We start from the raw sequence: 20,062 nt of genomic DNA, 5'->3' as shown, positions 1-20,062 counted from the left end.
ATATCCGAAGTTCAAGTTCTTTGTTTTGTTCGCACAATTTCTCATACATCCATGCAAAACTCTCTTTACATTGGCATCGAGATTGCGATTGGGTTAGTCAGGCGGTGCGGTGTTTTTTGAGGGAGTGTGAGTGATCCTTCTGTCTGTGCAACACAAGACCCCGTGACAATGGTAATTTTAATCCGCGGAAAGAATATCCATCGTGCATCCATTTGTTTTAAAAATTGTAAATTTGATAATTTACGACTTTTTGGTACCGTATTGTACCCTTAGTTTCATATATTTCGTTCTATTATATCGGTTCGAAATATCAGGTGTTCATGTCCGGCGTTTTTCAATAGTTTGTCTAATGTTTTGCATATTACATAACGTCACTTGCAATTACTTTTAATCTCCTCCTTGTCAGTGGCTCCCATTGTCTGGAATGAGCGGCTTCAATGTTGCCTCCACTATCATCGTATCCACCTCTTTCTAATTTCTAACCTGTACTCAAAATTTTCATTGTCTTTACTTTGTCTAGTAAATTTTCTTATTCTTCTACTCAGCGATTTAGACTCGAAGCATAGTGCCCCCATATCGATTTTTAACCATCTCTGTTTATATTTTTGTTTCAGCAACCTCAAATCATTTTGTTGAAAGAGGGGACGGACAGCTCTCAGGGCACCTCGCAACTCCTTTCAAACATCACAGCATGTCAGGCAGTGGTGGACGCTGTCAGGACTACCCTGGGTCCCCGTGGAATGGACAAGCTAATTGTCGACCAAGGTGGCAAGGCTACAGTTTCAAATGACGGCGCAACAATCATGAAACTCCTGGAAATTGTTCACCCCGCTGCCAAAACACTGGTTGACATCGCAAAATCTCAGGATGCTGAGGTGAGAAATTTGTTTCTCTTTTTGATTTGATCTCCTGCCAGTATGTTCTTTGAAGATTTAAAGTTCCATACCTGACAATTTAGGAGAGAAAATAAATTTATTGAAGTTAGACTGATGATGCTTGACAGTTCGGAGCATCATTTCATGTTTCACTGTACATTCTTCAAACTGTGTTCTATGTCAATAATGTTTAAACTCCCTATTTAATTTTACTAAATTAATTTTGTGTGTTGTCAGGTTGGTGATGGTACCACCAGTGTTGTTTTGCTGGCTGGAGAATTTTTGAAGCAAATCAAGCCTTTTGTGGAAGAGGGAGTTCATCCCAGAATCATCATTCGTGCCTTCCGCAAGGCTACACAGCTTGCTGTAGAAAAAATAAACAGCCTGTCTGTTAAAATTGAGAAGTCTAATGCTGCGGAGCACCGGGCCCTTCTTGAGAAGTGTGCTGCCACTGCTCTTAGCTCCAAGCTTATTCATCAACAGAAGGCTTTCTTTTCCAAAATGGTTGTGGATGCTGTTCTGATGCTAGATGAGCTGTTGCCCCTGAATATGATTGGTGTGAAGAAAATCCAGGGTGGAGCTCTTGAGGTAAGTTTATCTACTTAATGTTTTGGACCAGAGATTTATATTACTATTGTTTTATAATAATTGTAACTTTTTTTTTCTTCTTTATTTGGTCATTTTTAGGATTCTCAGCTAATTAGCGGTGTAGCGTTTAAGAAAACCTTCTCATATGCTGGATTTGAAATGCAACCTAAAAATTATGATAACCCCAAAATTGCCCTCTTAAATGTTGAATTGGAATTGAAAGCAGAACGTGATAATGCTGAGGTCAGAGTGGCATCTGTGAGTGAATACCAGAAGGTTGTTGACGCAGAATGGCAAATCCTCTACGAGAAGCTTGACAAGATTGTAAAGAGTGGTGCCCAGGTTGTTTTATCAAAGCTCCCAATTGGAGATGTTGCCACCCAGTATTTTGCTGATAGGCAAGTCATCTTTTTAATTTGATGTAACTTAATTTTAAACTTTATTCTGATTTTCCAATTATTATATCTGATCCTTGTCTCTCTATAGGGATATGTTCTGTGCTGGTCGTGTTCCTGAAGATGATCTGAAGAGGACAATGAAGGCGTGCGGTGGTTCAGTTATGTCCACAGCTCACGACCTGGAGGACTCAGTTCTTGGCCAGTGTGAGAAGTTTGAGGAGATCCAAGTGGGTGGTGAGAGGTGAGCCCTAATTCAATCATTAATTGTCATTAATTGTTTTAGATTATTTAGCAATGACAATTTTTTATTTGCTTCAGGTTTAATATTTTCAAAGGATGCAAAAATGCTAGGACCTGCACACTGTTACTTCGTGGTGGAGCTGAACAGTTCCTTGAGGAAACTGACAGGTCTCTCCATGATGCCATCATGATTGTTAGAAGGACAATTAAAAATGATGCTGTTGTCGCTGGTAAGGATCATATGACTTGCTCAGATCTAGTGGCAGTTGTCTCCTTGGAAATCTAATGTTCATTTGTTTTTTAATAGGTGGCGGAGCTATTGAAATGGAGTTGAGCCGTCATCTTCGAGACTATTCACGAACAATTGCTGGCAAAGAGCAGCTTCTCATTGGTGCCATTGCCAAAGCTTTGGAAGTCATCCCTCGCCAGCTTTGTGACAATGCCGGTTTCGATGCCACCAATATTCTGAACAAGTTGAGGCAGAAACACGCCCAAGGTGTTTGTCATTTTCTTTCAGTCTATTATGGATTTGCGATTGTTAATGACGTGTGAATGAATGGTTTGATGTGAACTGTAACTGATATAAAATGTTTTTGCTGTTAACAGGTCAATCTTGGTTTGGTGTTGACATCATGAAGGAAGATATTTCAGACAACTTCGAAAGCTGTGTGTGGGAGCCCGCTATTATCAAGATCAATGCCCTGACTGCAGCAAGTGAAGCAGCCTGCTTAATCCTGTCTGTAGATGAAACCATCAAGAGCCCGAAGTCCGGTGGCCACGATGCCCCGCAGATGGGGGGAATGCCCGGGGGCATGGGCAGGGGCATGGGCCGACCTATGTAGGATCATTATCATAAATCTTGGCTCTAATTTATTTTTGCACAGTCCTCATTACCTTGTGCCTTGGTGCATACCTGCATCTGAATCATTTTGTGATGTTTCAGTACAATGAATTAGGCAAGTGACTTGGTTAAATTTGTATCCCAGTGCCTGTTGATGTTGTATGCAGTCATGTCTACATCTGTCACGTTTCATTTCATTGCTTTTATTGATCTACTGTTAATTATTATATTTACCATTAACTACTAACTGCACACACTGCTTTACTGTAATGCCAACTTCTATTGTGAATGCATTTCATAGTATTTTGTATCAAGGAGAATTATTAAATTTCTACTGACTTTATTTGGCAAATGGTTTTTTATTGACACTTAAGTCCTATCTAATACTAATTACGTTCTACAAAGGGAAATGTCACTGGAATAATAAATTAAAATCTCATGCTTATGGGCATATCTTGGAGAGATCAAATGCACCATTTTATAAAGCAGATGTTCAATTTCTGCTTTGTTCTTTGTCAAGGCAAGCAAAGGCTTCAATGGAAATTTGTCATCTTTCCTCTGGCCACACGTGCCTTTCTATCCAGGGAATGTACTTGGATACTCTCGTGTATACACCGGGAGAGTTGCGAGCTGCACACACCTTCCCAAAGGAAGTTATGCCTACAATGTGAAACACACATTGATTATTGTGGCTTGTGACTTGCAGCGGTCCTCCAGAGTCACCCTGGAAAAAATATTGCAACATGCATCACCATATTGGATTCAGGTTGATGAGTGAAGTGTGAACGCAGCCGGAATGGGGATTCATACCTGGCACGTGTCCCTGCCTCCCTCCAGGACGCCAGCACAGATCTGGGAGTCCGCGACGATTCCCTTGGACAGACTGGAGGTGGTCGAGTCCGCGGAGTACAGAGAGCTGCATGTGCGTTGGTCCACGAAGTTCAAGATGACTTTCTGCAGCACCTGGCTCCTCTCACCAACTGCAAACCAATTCACATCAACGCTACGAAACACAAAAGGAAAACGCGACACTGTAAGTAGCAAGTGGGACGCGGGGCGCCACTCACGCTGCTCCGTGTGGCCCCAGCCCGTGGCGACGAGCGGCTCGCTGGCGAAGGTGTCCTCGTCCTCGGTGTAGAGGCAGGCGGGCCGCACGGTGGCGCCGAAAGGCACTTTCCGGGCGAGGCGGAGGAGGCCGATGTCGTGGTAGCGCGCCGGCGGCTGGTAGCCAGGGTGCCGCACCATGCTGGACACGGCCACGTCCACGGGCCGCGCGCCGTCCTCATTGGACTCCAGGTTGTGCTCGGCCAGGCGCACGCGGATCGGGGGGCCCCTGCAAGAGGGCAGCCTGTGAGACGGCGTCCAAACCCAGACCCCACGGCCTCGGCGCCAAGATCCGCGACGTGGTATGTATACTTACTGCGCCGTGGCCGTGCAGTGCGCCGCTGTCAGCACGAACAGTTCGCTGATGAGGGAGCCCCCACAGTTCCACTCGATGCGAGAGCTGGGTGCAGGCCCGCGGTACCCGATCGCCACCTGCAAGCAAAGCAAAGGCGACGACCCGGGTTCAAAAACCACCAGCAATCGACAATTTTCGGCGTGTTTGTTTGTTTTCAGCCGCTATTGGGGGTGTCACTCGTCGCATGTCTCGCGTCTCATTACCGCTGTCGCCCGCTGCCTGATAGGGCAGCAGGCTGAGTCCGAAACGGGGCTGCGTCTGTCCCCCTCGCACCCGTGAGGCGAGGCGTCCCCAAGGAGAGCGAGAGGCAGCCCACAGCACGCCTCGCGAACTAGACGACCCGGATGCGGGGCGCGTCCGAAACGCGTTTTGTTTCTTGGCCGTGTCGCATGCTGCGCGAGGTGCTGTCTGGGGTGCTGCGGAGATGCAGCGGTCAGAGCAGCTCGCCCGGGCTAGACCAGTTCCGCGGTTGCGGTTATGCAATGCCAGCGATACACCTACGCGCCGCTTTGGCCGGCCATGACATTGACGTGACGACGGCAGAGATGCGACTTGACGGCGCGGTATGGTGGAACCGTTAGCGAGCACGAGCGCTGCCGCCCGCGCGGTAGGCAACACGCCAAGGGGGGCGCACCGCTGTGGGGCGCGTTGCCTACGCTCGCAGGGGCTCAGCCCTTTAGCTTTTGCACCGTGGGTGGCGCTGCAGCTCACCATGTGCGGGAACTCGTTGAGGCGCGCGTCGCTGCCGCCGACCACCAGCGGCACGGAGTTGGTGTCGCACTTCTGGACGTGCTGCACCGAGGGCTTGGGGTCCGGCACCAGCGGCAGCGCCACGACACGCTCGGTCTGCAGGCGAGCGAACTCGGCGCACTCTGGGGACAAACAAGTGATTGGATAAGGAGATGGCCCGAGCAGTGGATTGCGCTAGCCGCTAGCGCGTGAAAGGTGACTCTGACTTACTTCTCTCGCTGACGCGGGGCGTCCTGGAGACAGTGCGCTTGGGCTGTGGCGTCCCCCACTGCGCCGTCGTGGACCTTCCGTCGAACTGGTTGGCCCCCCAGCCCGTCCTGCTGGGGACGCTGGGCGTGGCGTCCGAGGGCCGCATCTTGGACGTCGCCTCGTCATCGGCCTCCACGTGCAAGTGCAGCCTGCTGTTGGTGGCCATGCCGTCGCCGAGGGAGTCCGGCACTCGCTTGTCCCCGAGGTTGTCGTGCTGCCAGTGCGGCCACCCGGGCCGCCTCAAGGGGCGGCGCGTCGAGTCCGCAGCGGCGTCCTGGCCTCGCCTCGTCGTCGTCGTGAACAACCCGTGCGGCCGGAAGTCGCCGGGCCGCTTGGCGGCGTCCTCAGAGGGCCGGTTGTACGCCGTGGGCGGGCGGTGTGCGCTGCTGGGCGGCGACGGCGACTCCGGGAACCAGACGTCCGCGTCGGCGGCGTCCTGCCGGGGCCCGCCGGAGCGCTGCGCTATCTGGCTGGACACAGGGGCGGGGGGCACGGTGGGGGCTGGCGGCTGAGGGGCGTTGACGGGCGGCAGCAATGGGATGGCCACGGCGGGCTCGCTGGCCTCGCTGGCCTCGCTGGAGTGGCTGGAGCTCGCGGGCGGCCACACCAGTGCCGGCGCTGTGCCGGGCCGCAGCGTCAGCGCCAGGGCCACTGGGGAGTCCGACGTGGTCTGCAGCGAGGACGAGGTGGAGGACGCTGCCATCGCGCCCTTGGTCTGCGGCTTGCCGCCGATGCTGCGCCTGCTGACGCGCTCCCTGTCGTCGCCGCGGGTGCAGCACACCAGCCGCTCCGGGCAGTGCGCGCCGCCAGGGCCGCCAGGGCCGCCAGGGCCATCGGCGTCAGGGAGGTGCCGCTGGTCCTCCGGGCAGCGCGACGAGGCCACGCACTCCCCTTGGCATCCGGCTGGAAGCAGAAAGCAGGCGGACAGCGTTATTGTCGTTATTGCCCCAACATTTCCAGTCAAGTGCTATCCGACCCCTGTTGATTCATACAGGCCGCGGCGACGGGACGGCTCGCGGAGTCTTCCGAAGCAGCCCGTCGTACCGGAGAATCTCCAAGTATCTCCAGCCCGGAGGCGGCCGGATGCCGCTCATACCGCGTGGCGCGCTTCCAAAGTGCTGCCCACTACACTTCAGCTCGGCAGGAAAAAAGATGGTCGGACCCCTTTCATTATGGGCACACATCGCCTCGGGATCGCTGCGCACGCCGCGCCGGGGACGCGCTCCTGCCTGTTTACGTTTTTATTCCGAGGGGGTAGCAACTCGCGTAATAGTCGGGTCACCTGCTCTGTAATAACAACGTAATAGCCGTAATGACGGCGTAATAACCGAAATAGTCGCGTAATATCGGTAATAATAACGTAATACACGTAATATTATCGTAATAGCCGCGTAATAACCGCGTAATAGGTCAGAAATGCCCCTGTCAGGGAGTATTGACAGCTCCTGATGGCGTTGGCTATACTCCACGCACGGTTGTCGGCATTCCCCCAGAGTCGGGTGGAGGGGGTACACTGTGCGAAAAATGTAGGGTATTCTCTGTTAATTTATTAACAGGATTTGCCGTACTAAGAAGCACGGCGTTTACTGTACCTAGAGGTACAGCGTTTACTGTACCTGAAAGGACGGCATCACCTTAATTTGTACAGTACACTTGTCAAGAGGCAGTCATTTCATGACATCAAAGTTTAGACGATTTTGAAAATTTACTAAAACTTTTTGGAAATGGATTTAGCCCGAGATCTTTTCAACTTGACGTTACAAGTGCCGCCTTGAAATCCAATCTTGTAATATTTCTCAGCGGTTTGAGTGAATTTTCCAATGGTCCAAATCAAGATCTTCTTACAGAAATGGATTTGTGTCGACAAGACAGAAAAATGTCAACGTATGTCATAGGTTTGGATGGAACATAAAAAGGCTATTCACCTACAAACTTGCAAAGATGGTCAAGAAATGACCTTCTTGGTACTTTTGAAGCTCAATAACGTTGTCATTCCCGTCCAAACCTATGAGATGTGTTGACATTTTTTGTTTGTCTTGACGAGACGAATCCATTTCTGAAAGAAGATCTTGATTTGGACCACTTTGAAAATTCACTTGATTTGGACCTAGTTCTAGTAAATAACTTCGAACAACCTTCAAAAATAACCAAAAAAGAAAAGAAAAACTGTGCACTGCAAATGTACAGCGGGATTTTTCATAACACGAGTATGTTGCAGGAAGCGGAAGCAACGTGAAAGATTTAGCGCTGTTTTTCAAAGCGTAATAACCGCGTAGCACAATAGTCCGTAATAGAACGTAATAGCCGCGTAATATACGTAATATCCCATCTATTACGCGTAATAGTCTCAAAACGTAATAGTCGGGCCGCGATTTTTGGGAGTTGCTACCCCCTCGATTTATTCTTCAGATACTGGGCGGCCTGCGCGCTGCAATGATTACCCCTCCCCCTCGCCGTGGGATGTCATACACCTGCTGCTGGGCCCCACCGTAAAAAAGGAAAGGCAAGGAAAGGCTCAAGGAAAGCAAAACAACGCAAACAGGAATCAGGAGTCAGCGGGGCCTTCTTCGGGGAATCCCCAGCCGAGCCGGTCGGCCGGCCTCCTCGCGCCCCGCCCTCATAATCCCGCACCGCGTCCGCGAGGCACTTACAGTGTACGCGTCGGCCGTGCCCGCGTCGCTTTCGCGCCAAGACGCCCTGCGAAATCCAACTCCGAATCAGAAATAGTTCGAACAAAGCCTGGTTTCGATAAGCCGCCCCGGGAATCCCAAAGGAATTGGAAAGGAATCTTTCCACCAGCGCGGAGTGCGTGTGCTTGCGTGCCGCCCGGGCGTTGTCGCTTCCGGCCGCGAGCAGCCGCGAGATCCGCGCGGTAATAAGCTGTGGCGGGAAATGTATTTGGGGGGCCGCCCCGCCCCGCCCCGCCGCCGGCTACAATCACCGTGCACACTCCATTGTGGAAACATCGGGTCGCTCCGGGTCGCGGCGCCCTCGCTAAACCGGCCGCCGGCCTGGTCCCAGCCGCTCGCCCGGAACGCCCGGTACGCCCGGAACGCCCGACCCATAGCCCCAGGCAAAGCGCCTTTTCCGCGGAGCGCGCCTCGCGACAAAGAACTCGGGGCACTTTGAGATTATTCGGCGAAGGGGTTCGCCACCCCTAAGACGGCGGGCCCGGCCCGGCCGGGCGAGGCGGGCGGGGCGGCAGCTCCAGCACAACCTTGGGGGTCATTCCTCCCACCACGCTCGCCTCGCCTCGCCTCGGCCGCCGCGCCGCGCCTCGTCGTGGTCGTGCCGAACACACGCACAATCTTGCAGTATCGCCCTTCCAGGAAATGTGAGAGGAATACACACTGCCATTCCCCGCCCTGGCGGCCTGACGGCCTGGCGACCGCCATCTTGCGCGCGTCGCCACCAATCTTGGCCGCGATCGGGCATTGTTTATGCATTGGCGACTCGCTCTATCTATCATGTGGCAGCGAATGGAAATCAAGTCGATTACTCGTTCTTGATTGAAAATCGAAGTCCGCTGCACCCAATAGGCACGCTACGGAGTGAGGGAATTCCCGCCCCATAACCGCATCTCCCCACCAACCTGTCCGCGCTGCAAGTACGCCACTACCCAACACTAGCAACAACCACATCAACAACAGCAAAGAGCGTCCGCGCTGCGAGCGCTGCTTCGCCACTGGATACGCACCTCTGTCGCGCTGCTGCGGCTGCTGCTGGGAGTCCGGCAGGCCGGCCAGTAGCAGGGCAGCGACCAGCAGGGCTGCAAGCGGTGGCGTAGCCACGCGAGCCACGCCGGCGCCGGCCTCGAGCGGCATGGCGGAGGCAGGCCAGTGCACTACCAGTGGCGGGGCCTTGGCTGCCTTGCCGGGCCGCGTCGCGTTCTCATCCTGGGCGACAGCGGTCAAGCCACCCTGGATCGCGGCGCAGTTGTGGTGGGCGACGGCGCAGAGGCTCCGAGCGAAGGCGACGACGACGGCCGAAGCGGCAGCACTGCAGCACCAGTGCGCCCGAGCGGGGCGGCGACGAGGACGAGCGGGACGAACCCTCGGACCCTCGGCGACACGCGACGGCGGCGGCGTCACGGTGCCACGGCGTCACGCCGGTCACGAAACCACGACAACTACGCCACTGACGCGGTCCGCCACTGCCGAGCACGGCCTGGCCAGACCAGCCTCACCAACGCACCGGCACCTTCTGGCTCTGGCTTCTGGTGGAACAACGGCACAGAACACAACAACTTGCCTCCACGCGCCGCCTCCCCCCTCTCCTCCCTCTCCTCATCTGCATCGCCCATCGCCCTGGTCCCTATTCCTCGCGCTGGACCACTGGACCGGAGCCTGTTCACTTTTGCCCTGCCACTGAGACTCCGTTTCTGAAACCAGTAGTCATCCTGGTAGTCGATCGGCGGGGCGCGGCGCCAGCCAGAGCACTGGCCAGTCGCCGACGGGGCTCGGGTTTGGAATTCCCCGGAAAGAGCACAATCTCGCCGACACGCGCGGAAGACCCGTTCGAGAGGACGTGAAAAAATGGCGAGGTGGTTCACGAGATACGGCTTGTCGGTTTCTACGGAAACTGAAAATAAATCGGTGAGGAGACAATCAGAGCAAAGACTGGAAAGGCACTCACCAGAGCGCGCGCCCGGGCGCCCGGGAGGTAGGCAGCCCAACGAACAGCCGTGCGCTGGTGTGGCTAGCGGCAGGCGGACGGACGCTCCCGTCCCGGCCCGCCCGGCGAAGCGAAGCAGCAGCTGCACTGGCAATTGGGAGGTCGTCTAGCAAGCGAATCAACCTGTCGCGCACACTGCAATCTGGCGTGGGAAAAAAAGGGCCGTGGAGACGTCGTGTCGCAGACCTGCAATTACCGGGGGCCGAGCCGATCCGTACCGGGGCGACGTCGATGTCGTCGTCCATGCACAGCCTGCTGCCAAGGCCGACCCCAAGCGCGCCGCACTCCCCAACGGAGCGCGCCAGCCACCAGACGGGCGGCACCGAGCCACTGGCGGCCGGAACGCAAACTTTTCAGTCTTTAGCAGGAACTGTAACACTCTTCTGTTCCGCCACAGGTCGCCATGGTCCGGCTGTGGGGCATGGCGCTCCTGGTGCTGGCGGCCGCGCGAGGGACAGACTCCTCCGCGCCGCCCCTCGAGTTCCTGGCCGACTTCCTCGCGCTGCAGGCCAGCACCATCGCCCCGTCGCACGTCAGCGGGGTGGTCTGCCGGTGGGGTGGGTACCGACTGCAGGCGTTCTGACCGCGTGGTTCCGGTTTGCTTCGGATGCGACGGTGGACTCTTGTCTTTGCTGTCTTCCAGGCCGGCGTGACGTGCTGAAGGCGCTGTCGTCGCGCGGGGTGGCGGCGCACGTCGTGGTGGGGGCTGCTGTCGCCACCAACTCCTCAACCGTAACCTCGCCGTCGGCGTCCACGTCCGCGGTGGCGGCGGTCCCGGCCGCGCCGCGCAACGCCCTGTTCCTGCCGCGAGCCCCGCCCCCGCCGCTGCTCCACGCCCTGCAGCCAGCGTCCCTGCGGACCTTGCTGCTGGGGCTGGCGTCCAGGGGCAAGCCCGGCGTGCCCGTGGAGCCCGCCCTCGCCGAGGAGGTGTTCATCGACATGAGCTGCCCGGACGCCCCTCTCGTGCTCAGCTTGGTACGTCCCCAGTACCCGGCAGAACGACTCCGAGGCTGGGGCTGGGTGTATAGCGTTTTGCTGACCGCAGGCCAGCGACTTGAACCTGTTCCGACGGCCCTTCCGCTGGGTGCTGGTGCAGCCCGCGTGCGCCGAGGACACCGTCGCGGCGGCCACCCCGCGGACAGCCCTCGTGGACAGCCAGGTGCGGCAGCCTGCTTTTTCATTGAACCCTTTGAGTGTACCTCCGCTCCGACGCGTGGGCTGGAGCGACGGCAGCGCCGCTCCAGGCCAGGCGGCTGCCAGACCAACTCAACGAGTACCGAGTACAGTGTAGTACGCGAACTCGCCACGAGATGGCGCTCGCGTCTCCTCAGACGGCTCTTTAGGCAGATGAAATTTTCGCTTTTTCTCAGAATGCACTCGGCCTAAAAACATTGTTCTCGACTTCTCTACCTTGTATAACTACGTCGCGCGGACATCGGCTGGCAGGTGACGGTCGCGTGCCCTGTGGCGGACGGCGGCGTGGACGTGTTCGAGGCGCACCGGCCGGTGCTGGGCGCGGCCCCCGTGCCGGAACACGTGGCCTCCTGGGCGCGCCGCCGCCCCAACAAGGTGGCCCTGCTGCGCCCGCGCCGCGGCGACATCCAGAGGGACATGGGCGGCCACGTCGTGCCCACCGGCATCGCGGTGAGGCTCCGCACCGTCGATGAACAAACTTCTCGATGCGTTGGGGGGGGGGGGGCATTCTTGACTCTTGCTCCCTCTGCCGCCACAGCTGCTGGACTCCAACAACTCGATCCACCACCTGACGGACGGCCGCGAGAAGGAGCTGGACCAGCTGACCAAGACCACGTTCCCCATCCTGCTGCAGGCCTACGAGCTGATGAACGCCACGTGAGTGCCCCGGCCCAGTGCCCGGCAGCAGACAAAACGAGAGGTCGGCAGGCTGACTAGCCAGCCGGCCTAACCATTTGCTTCGCGCGCCGACAGGCTGTCGCTGCACGTGACCAACTCCCACGGCTACGTGCGCAACGGCAAGTTCGACGGGCTGCTGGGCGACCTGCTCAACGGCCTGGTGGAGGTCGGCGGCACCGCCACCCTGCCCGTGGCCTTCAGGATGTTGGCGATGCGCTACACCGGCTTCCACATCCCCATGCGGTGCGTCGTACATCGAGCGCCGCCGCGGGGTGTCGTTTCGGATCGGGCCTAGCCTAACGTACCCTAACCTAACCTAACCTAACCTAACCTAACCTAACCCAATCTAACCTCGGCCGCAGGGCGGTGACGGTGTTCCGCCAGCCGCCGCTGGCCTACACTGACAACGTGTTCTGGCTGCCGTTCCCGGACTCGCTGTGGTACGCGTCGCTCATCATGGTGGCGGTGTGCTGCGTGATGGCCGTGCTGGCGCTGCGCCTGGAGGAGCCCTTCGAGAGCAAGGACGAGGACGCGGGGCTGGCGGGGCAGCGCCGCCTGGGCGCCGGCAAGGGCTCTCGCAAGGAGGCCATGCGCTCCTCCTTCTCGGACGTGTTCATGCTCGCGTTTGGCGCCATCGCGCAGCAGGGTGCGTGCAGTGCTGCGCTTGAACCCCGAGGCCGGGGCTGGGGGTTCGCAACAGACTCAACCCCGAGTTTCCAGGGTCCCCCGTGGAGGCCCGCGGCCTGGTGGGGCGGCTGGTGACGTTCGTCCTGTTCCTGGCCGTGCTGCTGCTCTTCACGTGCTACTCCGCGTCCATCGTGGTGCTGCTGCAGAGCGCCTCCTCCTCCATCCGCACCCTCAGGGACCTCTGGAAGTCGCGCCTCTCCGTAGGCGCCGAAAACATGCCTTACAACGTGTACTTCCTTGAGGTACGGACGGGCACGGCTCGTGAAAACAAGTCGTTCTCCAGCCAAAATTTTGTCCGTTTGTTTTACTGTATGCGCGTTTCCAATGCACATCGACTTGGGTGTCAACAAATGGTGCCCCGGATTGGAACGCGCGTCACTGCGGTTGCTTCTCGCAGCAAATGGCCAACGGCACGGACGAGGTGCGGCGCGGCCTCTTCTACGATAAGATCGCCCGCAAGGGCAAGCGGCGCCTCTTCCTGAGCATGACGGAGGGCGTGCGCCGTCTGCAGGACGGGCTGTTCGCCTTCGTGGCCATGGACTCGCCCCTCTACGGCCACATCCAGGCAAGCGCCCTCTGCAGCCCCAGCCGCTTGCAGTGCCTCGGCTCCAACAAGGGCCCTGTGTGTAAGGGAGACACACAAGGTCATAAAGACGCCGATTTTGGATTCTGCCCGCCCCCAGGCCACCTTCGAGGAGCACGAGAAGTGCGACCTGGCGGAGATCGACGGCTACTCGTCGCTGCGCCACCCCAACCTGGTGACGCGCCGCGACTCGCCCATCACGCACTTGTTCAAGATCAAGTGAGTCTTCTAGGCCCTGGCCGTAGCGGAGCGCGTAGCGGAGCGCGTAGCGGAGCGCCTGTCGTGCTCCGGGTGGGCGACGCCGCCACGCTGCGGTGCGCGCGGGTTGCCTATCGCGGCGCGCGCGGGCGCTTTGCATAGCCAGCTAGCCAGCCTGTGGCCAGCCTGCCCTCTGCTGCAGGCTGCTGCTGCAGTGGGAGCGCGGCCTGCGCGCGCGCTTCATCCTGCGCAGCCTGTACAGCAAGCCGCGCTGCGACGCGCAGGGCGCCCGCTTCACCTCCATGAGCTTCGTGGGCGCCAGGAGCTCGTACTACCTCATGGTGGGCGGCACGGCGCTGGCCGTGCTCGTGCTGCTGGCCGAGCTGGCACACGTGCGCCTCTCCAGGAACCAAGTGGACGCGACGGCGGTCGACGTGGACGCCGGCGCCGCGGGCGACGGCGAGGTGGAGCGACCGGCTTGACGGCGACGTGTTGCCGTGCACGTCGTCAGTGTGGTGACGTCGAGGAGTCAGGAATAAAGCCGGGATCACCGTCAGCGAGGCGCAGGCCACTGGATCACTTCTCCAATCGCGCGCGCGCTGGCCGGTTCGATCACGTCACGGTGATCGAACTGCGTCACGGCGAACGCACGCCGCGCTCCGTGCGCCTCGCGGTACCTACTTGCTCCAGCGCGCGCCCAGACCGTGACCTTGGACAGGTTGCCGAGCCGGACCCTGGACCATTCCGGACCGGCCATCGGGCTAGGGGCGGCGCGCGGCGCGTCACCAGAGCATATCCGGCGGCACGGCGGGTGACAGGCGGCGGCAGGCCGTCTTCTGGAAACGTCGAACCCAGGACGAGGGTGGGGGTGCGGTGCCTGTGTTTTTCCTACCAGATCGCTGGGCGTAACAGTGTACCTACCTTGGCTACCCATGCGACATACAGGCATGTCTCGTCGGGCCAACCGTTTAATCGGTGCTTGTTGGTTCAGGCGTTTGTCTTTTACGGGCCAGGCACTCTGGCGACTCTGGCACGGGCCGAAGTTCACTCCGTGGGCACGGCGAGGCGGGCGCGGCGGGCAAGGGGGCCGCGGTCCACTCCGGGCGAGCCCCACGCGTGGCCTACTGTATGGCTCTCCATCAACCCGTGAGTCTAGGGTGACTCATGACGTAAACGGCGAGATGTGTGCTGTGCTGGCTGTGCTGGCCACAGGCCGAGATCATAAAATTAAATACGGAGCAAGCCAACACAGGACTGTACCTAGCAAAAGGCCGATGTATCTCTCTGGAAAATAATTAAGCGTCTGTTAAAAACAATTCGTATTGAACTGAACTATAGTGGCTTCATGTAAAATTTATTTCTTCCAGTCTGGTCAAGTCAAGGAAACGGTTGGACTGACGACTTGACAAAATCCAGTTCGATCGTCACGTTTCGAACGTGTCAGAGAGCGGATCAGAAACTGGATTCCACGGATCATCCGGTTGGACGCACCGAATCGACGCTTTTCTGTGGTGCTAAACACTAGACACGAGACCGGCGGCGGGCGGGCAGTGCCTGGGAGGCACGCAGCATCCGAATAGCTCCGCGCTCCGCCTCGTGGCGACCGAGCAGAGCGTTGTCCGGACGCAGCCTCGCGCCGCGTGCCCATGCTCGCGCAGCACTCGATGAATGGCGTCGCGGAGCAGAGGGCCACAAACAGCGGCACGCATCAAAATCCGTTGATGAATTATCACGCTTCCAAAATTGTCGCGGGAATTTTCCGTCCGATTCCGATGATTCTTGGCACCGCCGCGGGGGAACATTCTGGATGAACGCTTCAGAATGCGGAAACTCCGGGAAACTCGGCACCGCGCACCTCACCTCGGCCTGCTCGTCTTGATCTTGATCGTGTTGCTCATGCTGCCGCCCGGCGACGCGGCCGGCCGGCACGCCACTGCTCGTTACGCCTATCGGCCCGCCGCTCGGATTCGCCTTCGCCGCCCGTTTTCGGGGAATGCGCGCCAGATAACGACGGGGTCAATTACTCGGGGGCGGCCGTAAGCGCGCACCGCGAGGCCTGACCGGCCTGCCCGGCCTGCCCCCAAACAGCGACCGCAGCCTCCCTGGGCCGAGGACCACGTCGAGGACCACGCCGCTCACGCAGGTCCCCACTCCGGCCGCCGCGCATCCACCAAACCACGGATCGAGCTGATTTGCCCAGAGCTCACTTGTAAGGAATGAAGCATGGCCTTGGGCTTGGGTCGGGAGGGCAGCACGTAACGTAGTACGCGAATTGACCGGCCGCCGCACGTCGCCCGCCGTGTTGTCACTCCCGTGTCGCAGAGCGTCCCTTTTCGTTTTGTTCCATTTCACACGCTCTGCAAACGGAAGTGTGCGCATAGTACACTCTTATTAGAGCATGCTTCCAGGCACACTCTTATTTACAGCATACTTGCTAGGCACACGCCATAATAGAGTGTACCTGGCAAGTACACTCTTATTTAGCGTGTACATGCCAGGCACACTGCTCTATATAAGCGTGTGCTTGGCAAGTATGCTGTAAATAAGAGTGTGCTTGGAAGCATGCTCTAATAAGAGTGTACAATGTACACACGTCAGTTTGCAGAGCGCTCCTTAGAAACCGCGCGTCGCTTATGGCACTTCTTAGTGTCATCGATGCACTTTTTTTTCGGGAGGTCTTTACAGGCGCGCGCGGCGAATGGGACAAAGGCTGTGGCGCCGGGGTACCTAGTAGAGGAAGGAAGGGGCAGGGGAGAGAAAGAGGGAGGGGGAGAGATGAATTACGCAAAAGGAGGATGAGTATTTGCGCGGAGGAAGTGGGGAGGGAGCACTCTGAGTTTCGGCTCGGCCACAGACGCGAGCTTAGCTGCTGACTTCCAGACCCAAGTGGTTCACAGTCGCTCCGCGGTCCCCACCGGCTACGCACTTCCTAATCACCTGGACCAGCCCGCGGACCAGCCGCCCCTCCCCGTCGACGCGCCGCGCAGGTGAGTAGACTCCAGTGGCCTCTAGTAGCCTCCAGCCACCGAACGCTAGCGTACGCCAGAACGCCGGCCGGCGAGCGGCGAGCGGCTCAGTGCATGCAGTGCAGCTGACAGGGCTGCAGTCGGGACTGCCACTGCCAGCGTGGCCCGCAAGCTGCAGTGCCCATTTGCTGATTTCGTTTTCGTGCAGAAATCTGTGGCTTGTCACTCCACCATGACGACCGCTCGCAACGTGCTGTGCCTCCTGGCCACAATGTGGGTCATCGCGCTGGCCCTCGCCGAGCACAAGCTGCGTGAGTACCGCCAACACGTTTGGGTGCAACGTCTGGAGTACCTGTATTGAACGGTTTTTGTTGTCACTGCATGCAGCGGCCGGATGGGAGACGTGCAAGGCCTCCGGCGCCAACCTCAACAAGTGCCTCCAGTCCGCCATCACGAAGGCCGTCAAGGACTTGGGGAAGGGTGAGTCTGGCTGCCGCCGCAACCGCGCGTTCTTCCCCACGACCAACCACCCCGTGACCAACCACCCGTGACCAACCACCCCGTGACCAACCACCCCGTGACCAACCACCCCGTGACCAACCACCCGTGACCAACCACCCCGTGACCAACCACCCCGTGACCAACCACCCCATGACCGATGGTTGCTGATTCCGCAGGCAACACGGACCTCGGCATCGCCCCGCTGGACCCCCTGAAGGTGGGCTCGATCCACCTCAACAGGGGCGGGAACGGCCCCCTCAACATCGACATGACGTTCTCGGACGCGGAGGTGAGCGGAGCAAACCTGGCCAAGCTGGAGACCGTCCGGTGAGTCTTTGGCAAGCGTTGTGTACCGCCGTCGCAGCGGGGCCGGCCTTGACGGAGTGCTTTGCGCAGGGCTGACCTGGCCAAGGGCCGCATCATGATGGACTTCAAGGTGCCCACCATCACGCTCGTCAGCAAGTACAAGACGCGCGGCCGCGTCCTGGTGATCCCCATCAACGGGGAGGGCCGTGCCAACATCAGGATGGGTGAGTCCGGGCCGGACTAGGCGGACCGGGGCGCCGGAGTGGACCAGTACAGTGCAGGCGGCAGTTTCTCATTTCCCACTTTTTACTTTCCACTTTCCAGATAACGTGCAGATTAAGCTGAACCTCCAAGGCCACAAGCAGCAGCAGGGCGGCAAGGACTTCTTCAACGTGGAAAACGTCGAGTTCGACATCATCCCCCAGAAGACCGCCTTCAAGTTTGTCAACCCTGCACACGCCCAACAGGGTGAGTCCATTTCCTATTTTACACGTTTTAAAAGTTTTCCCTGTTTCTTGCGACGTGTGTGGGGTCAACGGCGAGGTGCTTGTTGCAGCCGAGCTGCTGAGCCGCGTCGTCAGCGAGAACGACAAGTCCATCATGCAGGAGATGCGGCCGTCCATCGCGGCGGCCTTCGCCAAGAGGATCAAGACCTACGTCTCCCCCGTGTTCGACATCCCCTACGACGAGCTGTTCCCCCAGTAATCGCCCCGCATCCACCCCCACTCTCGAACTGCTGTGATAAGTTACTCTAAAGGGCCTGTGTTCCCTAGACCAATGACACTACAAATGCATGTACATAGTCCTCATATTTTTTCATCAATAAACTAAGTTAGGAATTGTTTATCAGTGCCAACTCATTGCGTTGCACGGCTTGTACACGATGGTGGTGAGCTGGTAGGTGGCGGCGGCCGAGGTGATGAGGCAGGGCGGGAACACGTACAGCGGGCCGGGGTGGCGGTGGCGCGAGCGCCAGGCCAGGTCCAGGCAGTTGCGGGGGATGTCGGCGATGAACCGGGCCACCTGGCCCGTGGCCTCCAGGTAGCAGCCGAGCTTTGGCAGCAGGGCTGCGCAGACACAGGGCCACACTCAGTGACAGATCGGAACACAAACAAGTAGAAAATCGCCAACACTGCTCCCCAGACTGAAGCGGTGTAGCCCGCGTCAGTCGGTCTGCTGCCACACTGTTGGGCGGGGTAGTGCACGTACCCTTCGTCGAGGTGGTGGCGAGCGCGGCGTCGCGAGGGGCTGCCGCCTGCACACAGGGCACTCCGTCACACACACGCCGTGATCGCAGCAACAACCAAAACAATGCCGATTGCGACGTGCAATCCGATCCTTACCTGGGCGCAGGCCACCCCGGCGAGCAGGGCCAGGCCGAAGCAGGTCAGGACGGTGTTCATGGCGTCGGCGAGGAGTCACGAGGAATGGGCCCACGTCCCGTGCGGTTGTCCTGCCGCAATCGGACGGAGCTGATAATTTGTGGCACTCGAGAGTAAGCGCGAGAGTGATTGATTGATTGGCTGCTTCAAAAAACACGCCTTGAATCATGTCCTGTCCAAGCGCGGAGTGGCGGTGATGCGGCGCGAGCGCAGATAAGCCACATGGAACTGCCGTTGACCTATTCGCATTCACGTATTTCGTGATTTCGTGTCTATCGTCCGTTGCTGGGATGGTCATTTTCCCGCGGTCGTTCACATCGCTGCTGCCGTGAAAGGATAGCGCCCACTGCTAGGTAAATCGGCGTGTGTGGAGCCGAGTGGAGGTCAAAGGGGGGAAAAGGGGAAGACAAGGCGGCCAAGACAGGCGGCGCGGCTTGGAAACTCGGAACCCGAAGCGGCAGCGGCACTGATTTCGATTTTCGCCTGCTTGCTAATCACGGCACTGGCAGCCGGCACGAGGCGCGGCGTAGCGGGGAGGGGGAGGGGGGGAGGGGGCAGAGGGTGGCCCGTCCCGCTGTGCCCTTGGTAGCCGCCGTGCCGCGCCGCGCCCTGCCGCGCACCCTCTGCCACCGTTTCGCGAAGGAGGTCACCCTGGCCGAGAGCGCCACGGCCGCCACGCGCCTGGCCTAGACTGGGTACACGGGGTCAGCCATCATCCGGATACAAAAAGAAAGGCGCCAAATTGAGGCGACGGGGCGGCCAGGCCTGGGCCAGCCCGCCGTCCGTCGCCAGGGCCTCGGCGAGGGCGGGGCGGTGACGGCCAGGGTGACGCCCAGGGTGACGCGTGCAGGCGCCGCGCCCTCCACCTCCATGTGCGGCAGGGAGAGGCTGGTCTGCGTACGCGTGCTCGGCCCTCGCGCCCTCCATGTGCGGGCGGACCGGGACGGACCGGGACGGACGGCCGCGGCGCCCCGGCACGCGCGCCGCCCGGCGCTGAGCGCTGCCGCGGGTCGACCGGAACGGGAACACGTGCACCACGTGGTGCGCCACCTCGGGCGCCTCACCGCGCGCCGCTGCAGCAGCACCCTCTGTCGAGTGGGAGAATAAACTGATGGTCGAGCAGGCATACCCCTTGACGGCAGTTGTTCCGAATTGCGAAAAAAAAAATCATTTGCGCTTTTAATGAAGATTGTCCGGAGGACAAAGGGGGGGAGCGTCAAAAATAACAATCGATACCTCAAACTTCGGCTGCTGTAGGTTGGGGCAGTTGATACGACTAAGTCGACACCACAGATGACCTGACCGATGACGCGGGGCCACTGCGGTAATGAAAACAAAAGCATCCTTAGATTGGAGAAACTATTTACACCTCCCTTTTGGCGCATTTCCCCAGAAGATGGTGAACCCACCCCGTGCCTTGCCACGCTACACTGTTCAGGCCGCAGGGTGAACCACCGAGCCACGCCCACCGCGTCCTCGTGAGTGAATGAATA

At 58.5% G+C, this 20,062-nt stretch overlaps 5 protein-coding genes across 6 annotated transcripts; 3 read left to right on the top strand and 2 right to left on the bottom strand.

The window, feature by feature from the left end:
• Nucleotides 1–16: 16 nt before the first annotated feature.
• LOC117640942 (T-complex protein 1 subunit eta) lies at nucleotides 17–3,285 on the top strand. Its single transcript, XM_034377978.1, has 8 exons — nucleotides 17–171; nucleotides 615–875; nucleotides 1,113–1,463; nucleotides 1,563–1,861; nucleotides 1,950–2,102; nucleotides 2,180–2,331; nucleotides 2,409–2,597; nucleotides 2,708–3,285. The coding sequence occupies exons 1-8, from the start codon at nucleotides 169–171 to the stop codon at nucleotides 2,941–2,943; spliced, it is 1,644 nt and encodes a 547-aa protein (XP_034233869.1). The 5' UTR covers nucleotides 17–168; the 3' UTR covers nucleotides 2,944–3,285.
• LOC117640940 (CLIP domain-containing serine protease 14D-like) lies at nucleotides 3,266–9,595 on the bottom strand. 2 transcript variants are annotated; one of them, XM_034377975.1, is made up of 7 exons: nucleotides 9,098–9,595; nucleotides 5,362–6,303; nucleotides 5,113–5,273; nucleotides 4,363–4,478; nucleotides 4,010–4,275; nucleotides 3,753–3,922; nucleotides 3,266–3,666 (listed from the first exon to the last, which is right to left on the bottom strand). In XM_034377975.1, the coding sequence occupies exons 1-7, from the start codon at nucleotides 9,222–9,224 to the stop codon at nucleotides 3,490–3,492; spliced, it is 1,959 nt and encodes a 652-aa protein (XP_034233866.1). In that variant the 5' UTR covers nucleotides 9,225–9,595; the 3' UTR covers nucleotides 3,266–3,489. The 2 variants fall into 2 exon arrangements, with proteins under 2 accessions (XP_034233866.1, XP_034233867.1); XM_034377976.1 differs by lacking the exon at nucleotides 9,098–9,595 and adding an exon at nucleotides 6,393–6,474.
• A 1,375-nt stretch (nucleotides 9,596–10,970) lies between these two features.
• LOC117641216 (ionotropic receptor 75a-like) lies at nucleotides 10,971–14,820 on the top strand. Its single transcript, XM_034378368.1, has 9 exons — nucleotides 10,971–11,049; nucleotides 11,807–11,925; nucleotides 12,022–12,189; nucleotides 12,309–12,592; nucleotides 12,667–12,875; nucleotides 13,031–13,198; nucleotides 13,317–13,435; nucleotides 13,617–13,755; nucleotides 14,782–14,820. Exons 1-9 carry the CDS (start codon nucleotides 11,014–11,016, stop codon nucleotides 14,818–14,820), a joined length of 1,281 nt encoding a protein of 426 aa, XP_034234259.1. The 5' UTR covers nucleotides 10,971–11,013.
• A 1,420-nt stretch (nucleotides 14,821–16,240) lies between these two features.
• On the top strand, nucleotides 16,241–18,033 carry LOC117641003 (protein takeout-like). Its single transcript, XM_034378090.1, has 7 exons — nucleotides 16,241–16,401; nucleotides 16,589–16,691; nucleotides 16,768–16,860; nucleotides 17,058–17,208; nucleotides 17,278–17,411; nucleotides 17,512–17,655; nucleotides 17,744–18,033. The coding sequence occupies exons 2-7, from the start codon at nucleotides 16,613–16,615 to the stop codon at nucleotides 17,890–17,892; spliced, it is 750 nt and encodes a 249-aa protein (XP_034233981.1). The 5' UTR covers nucleotides 16,241–16,401; nucleotides 16,589–16,612; the 3' UTR covers nucleotides 17,893–18,033.
• Nucleotides 17,978–18,685, bottom strand: LOC117641004. The gene is made up of 3 exons (XM_034378091.1): nucleotides 18,531–18,685; nucleotides 18,397–18,442; nucleotides 17,978–18,254 (listed from the first exon to the last, which is right to left on the bottom strand). The coding sequence occupies exons 1-3, from the start codon at nucleotides 18,588–18,590 to the stop codon at nucleotides 18,034–18,036; spliced, it is 327 nt and encodes a 108-aa protein (XP_034233982.1). The 5' UTR covers nucleotides 18,591–18,685; the 3' UTR covers nucleotides 17,978–18,033.
• Between the last annotated feature and the right edge of the window lie 1,377 nt (nucleotides 18,686–20,062).

The sequence above is a fragment of the Thrips palmi genome, unplaced genomic scaffold (genome assembly GCF_012932325.1).
Source record: "Thrips palmi isolate BJ-2018 unplaced genomic scaffold, TpBJ-2018v1 HiC_scaffold_15, whole genome shotgun sequence".
NCBI lineage: Eukaryota > Metazoa > Arthropoda > Insecta > Thysanoptera > Thripidae > Thrips > Thrips palmi.
The sequence above is the reverse complement of the archived record's forward strand: the minus strand, read 5'-3'. Positions and strand labels throughout refer to the sequence as shown.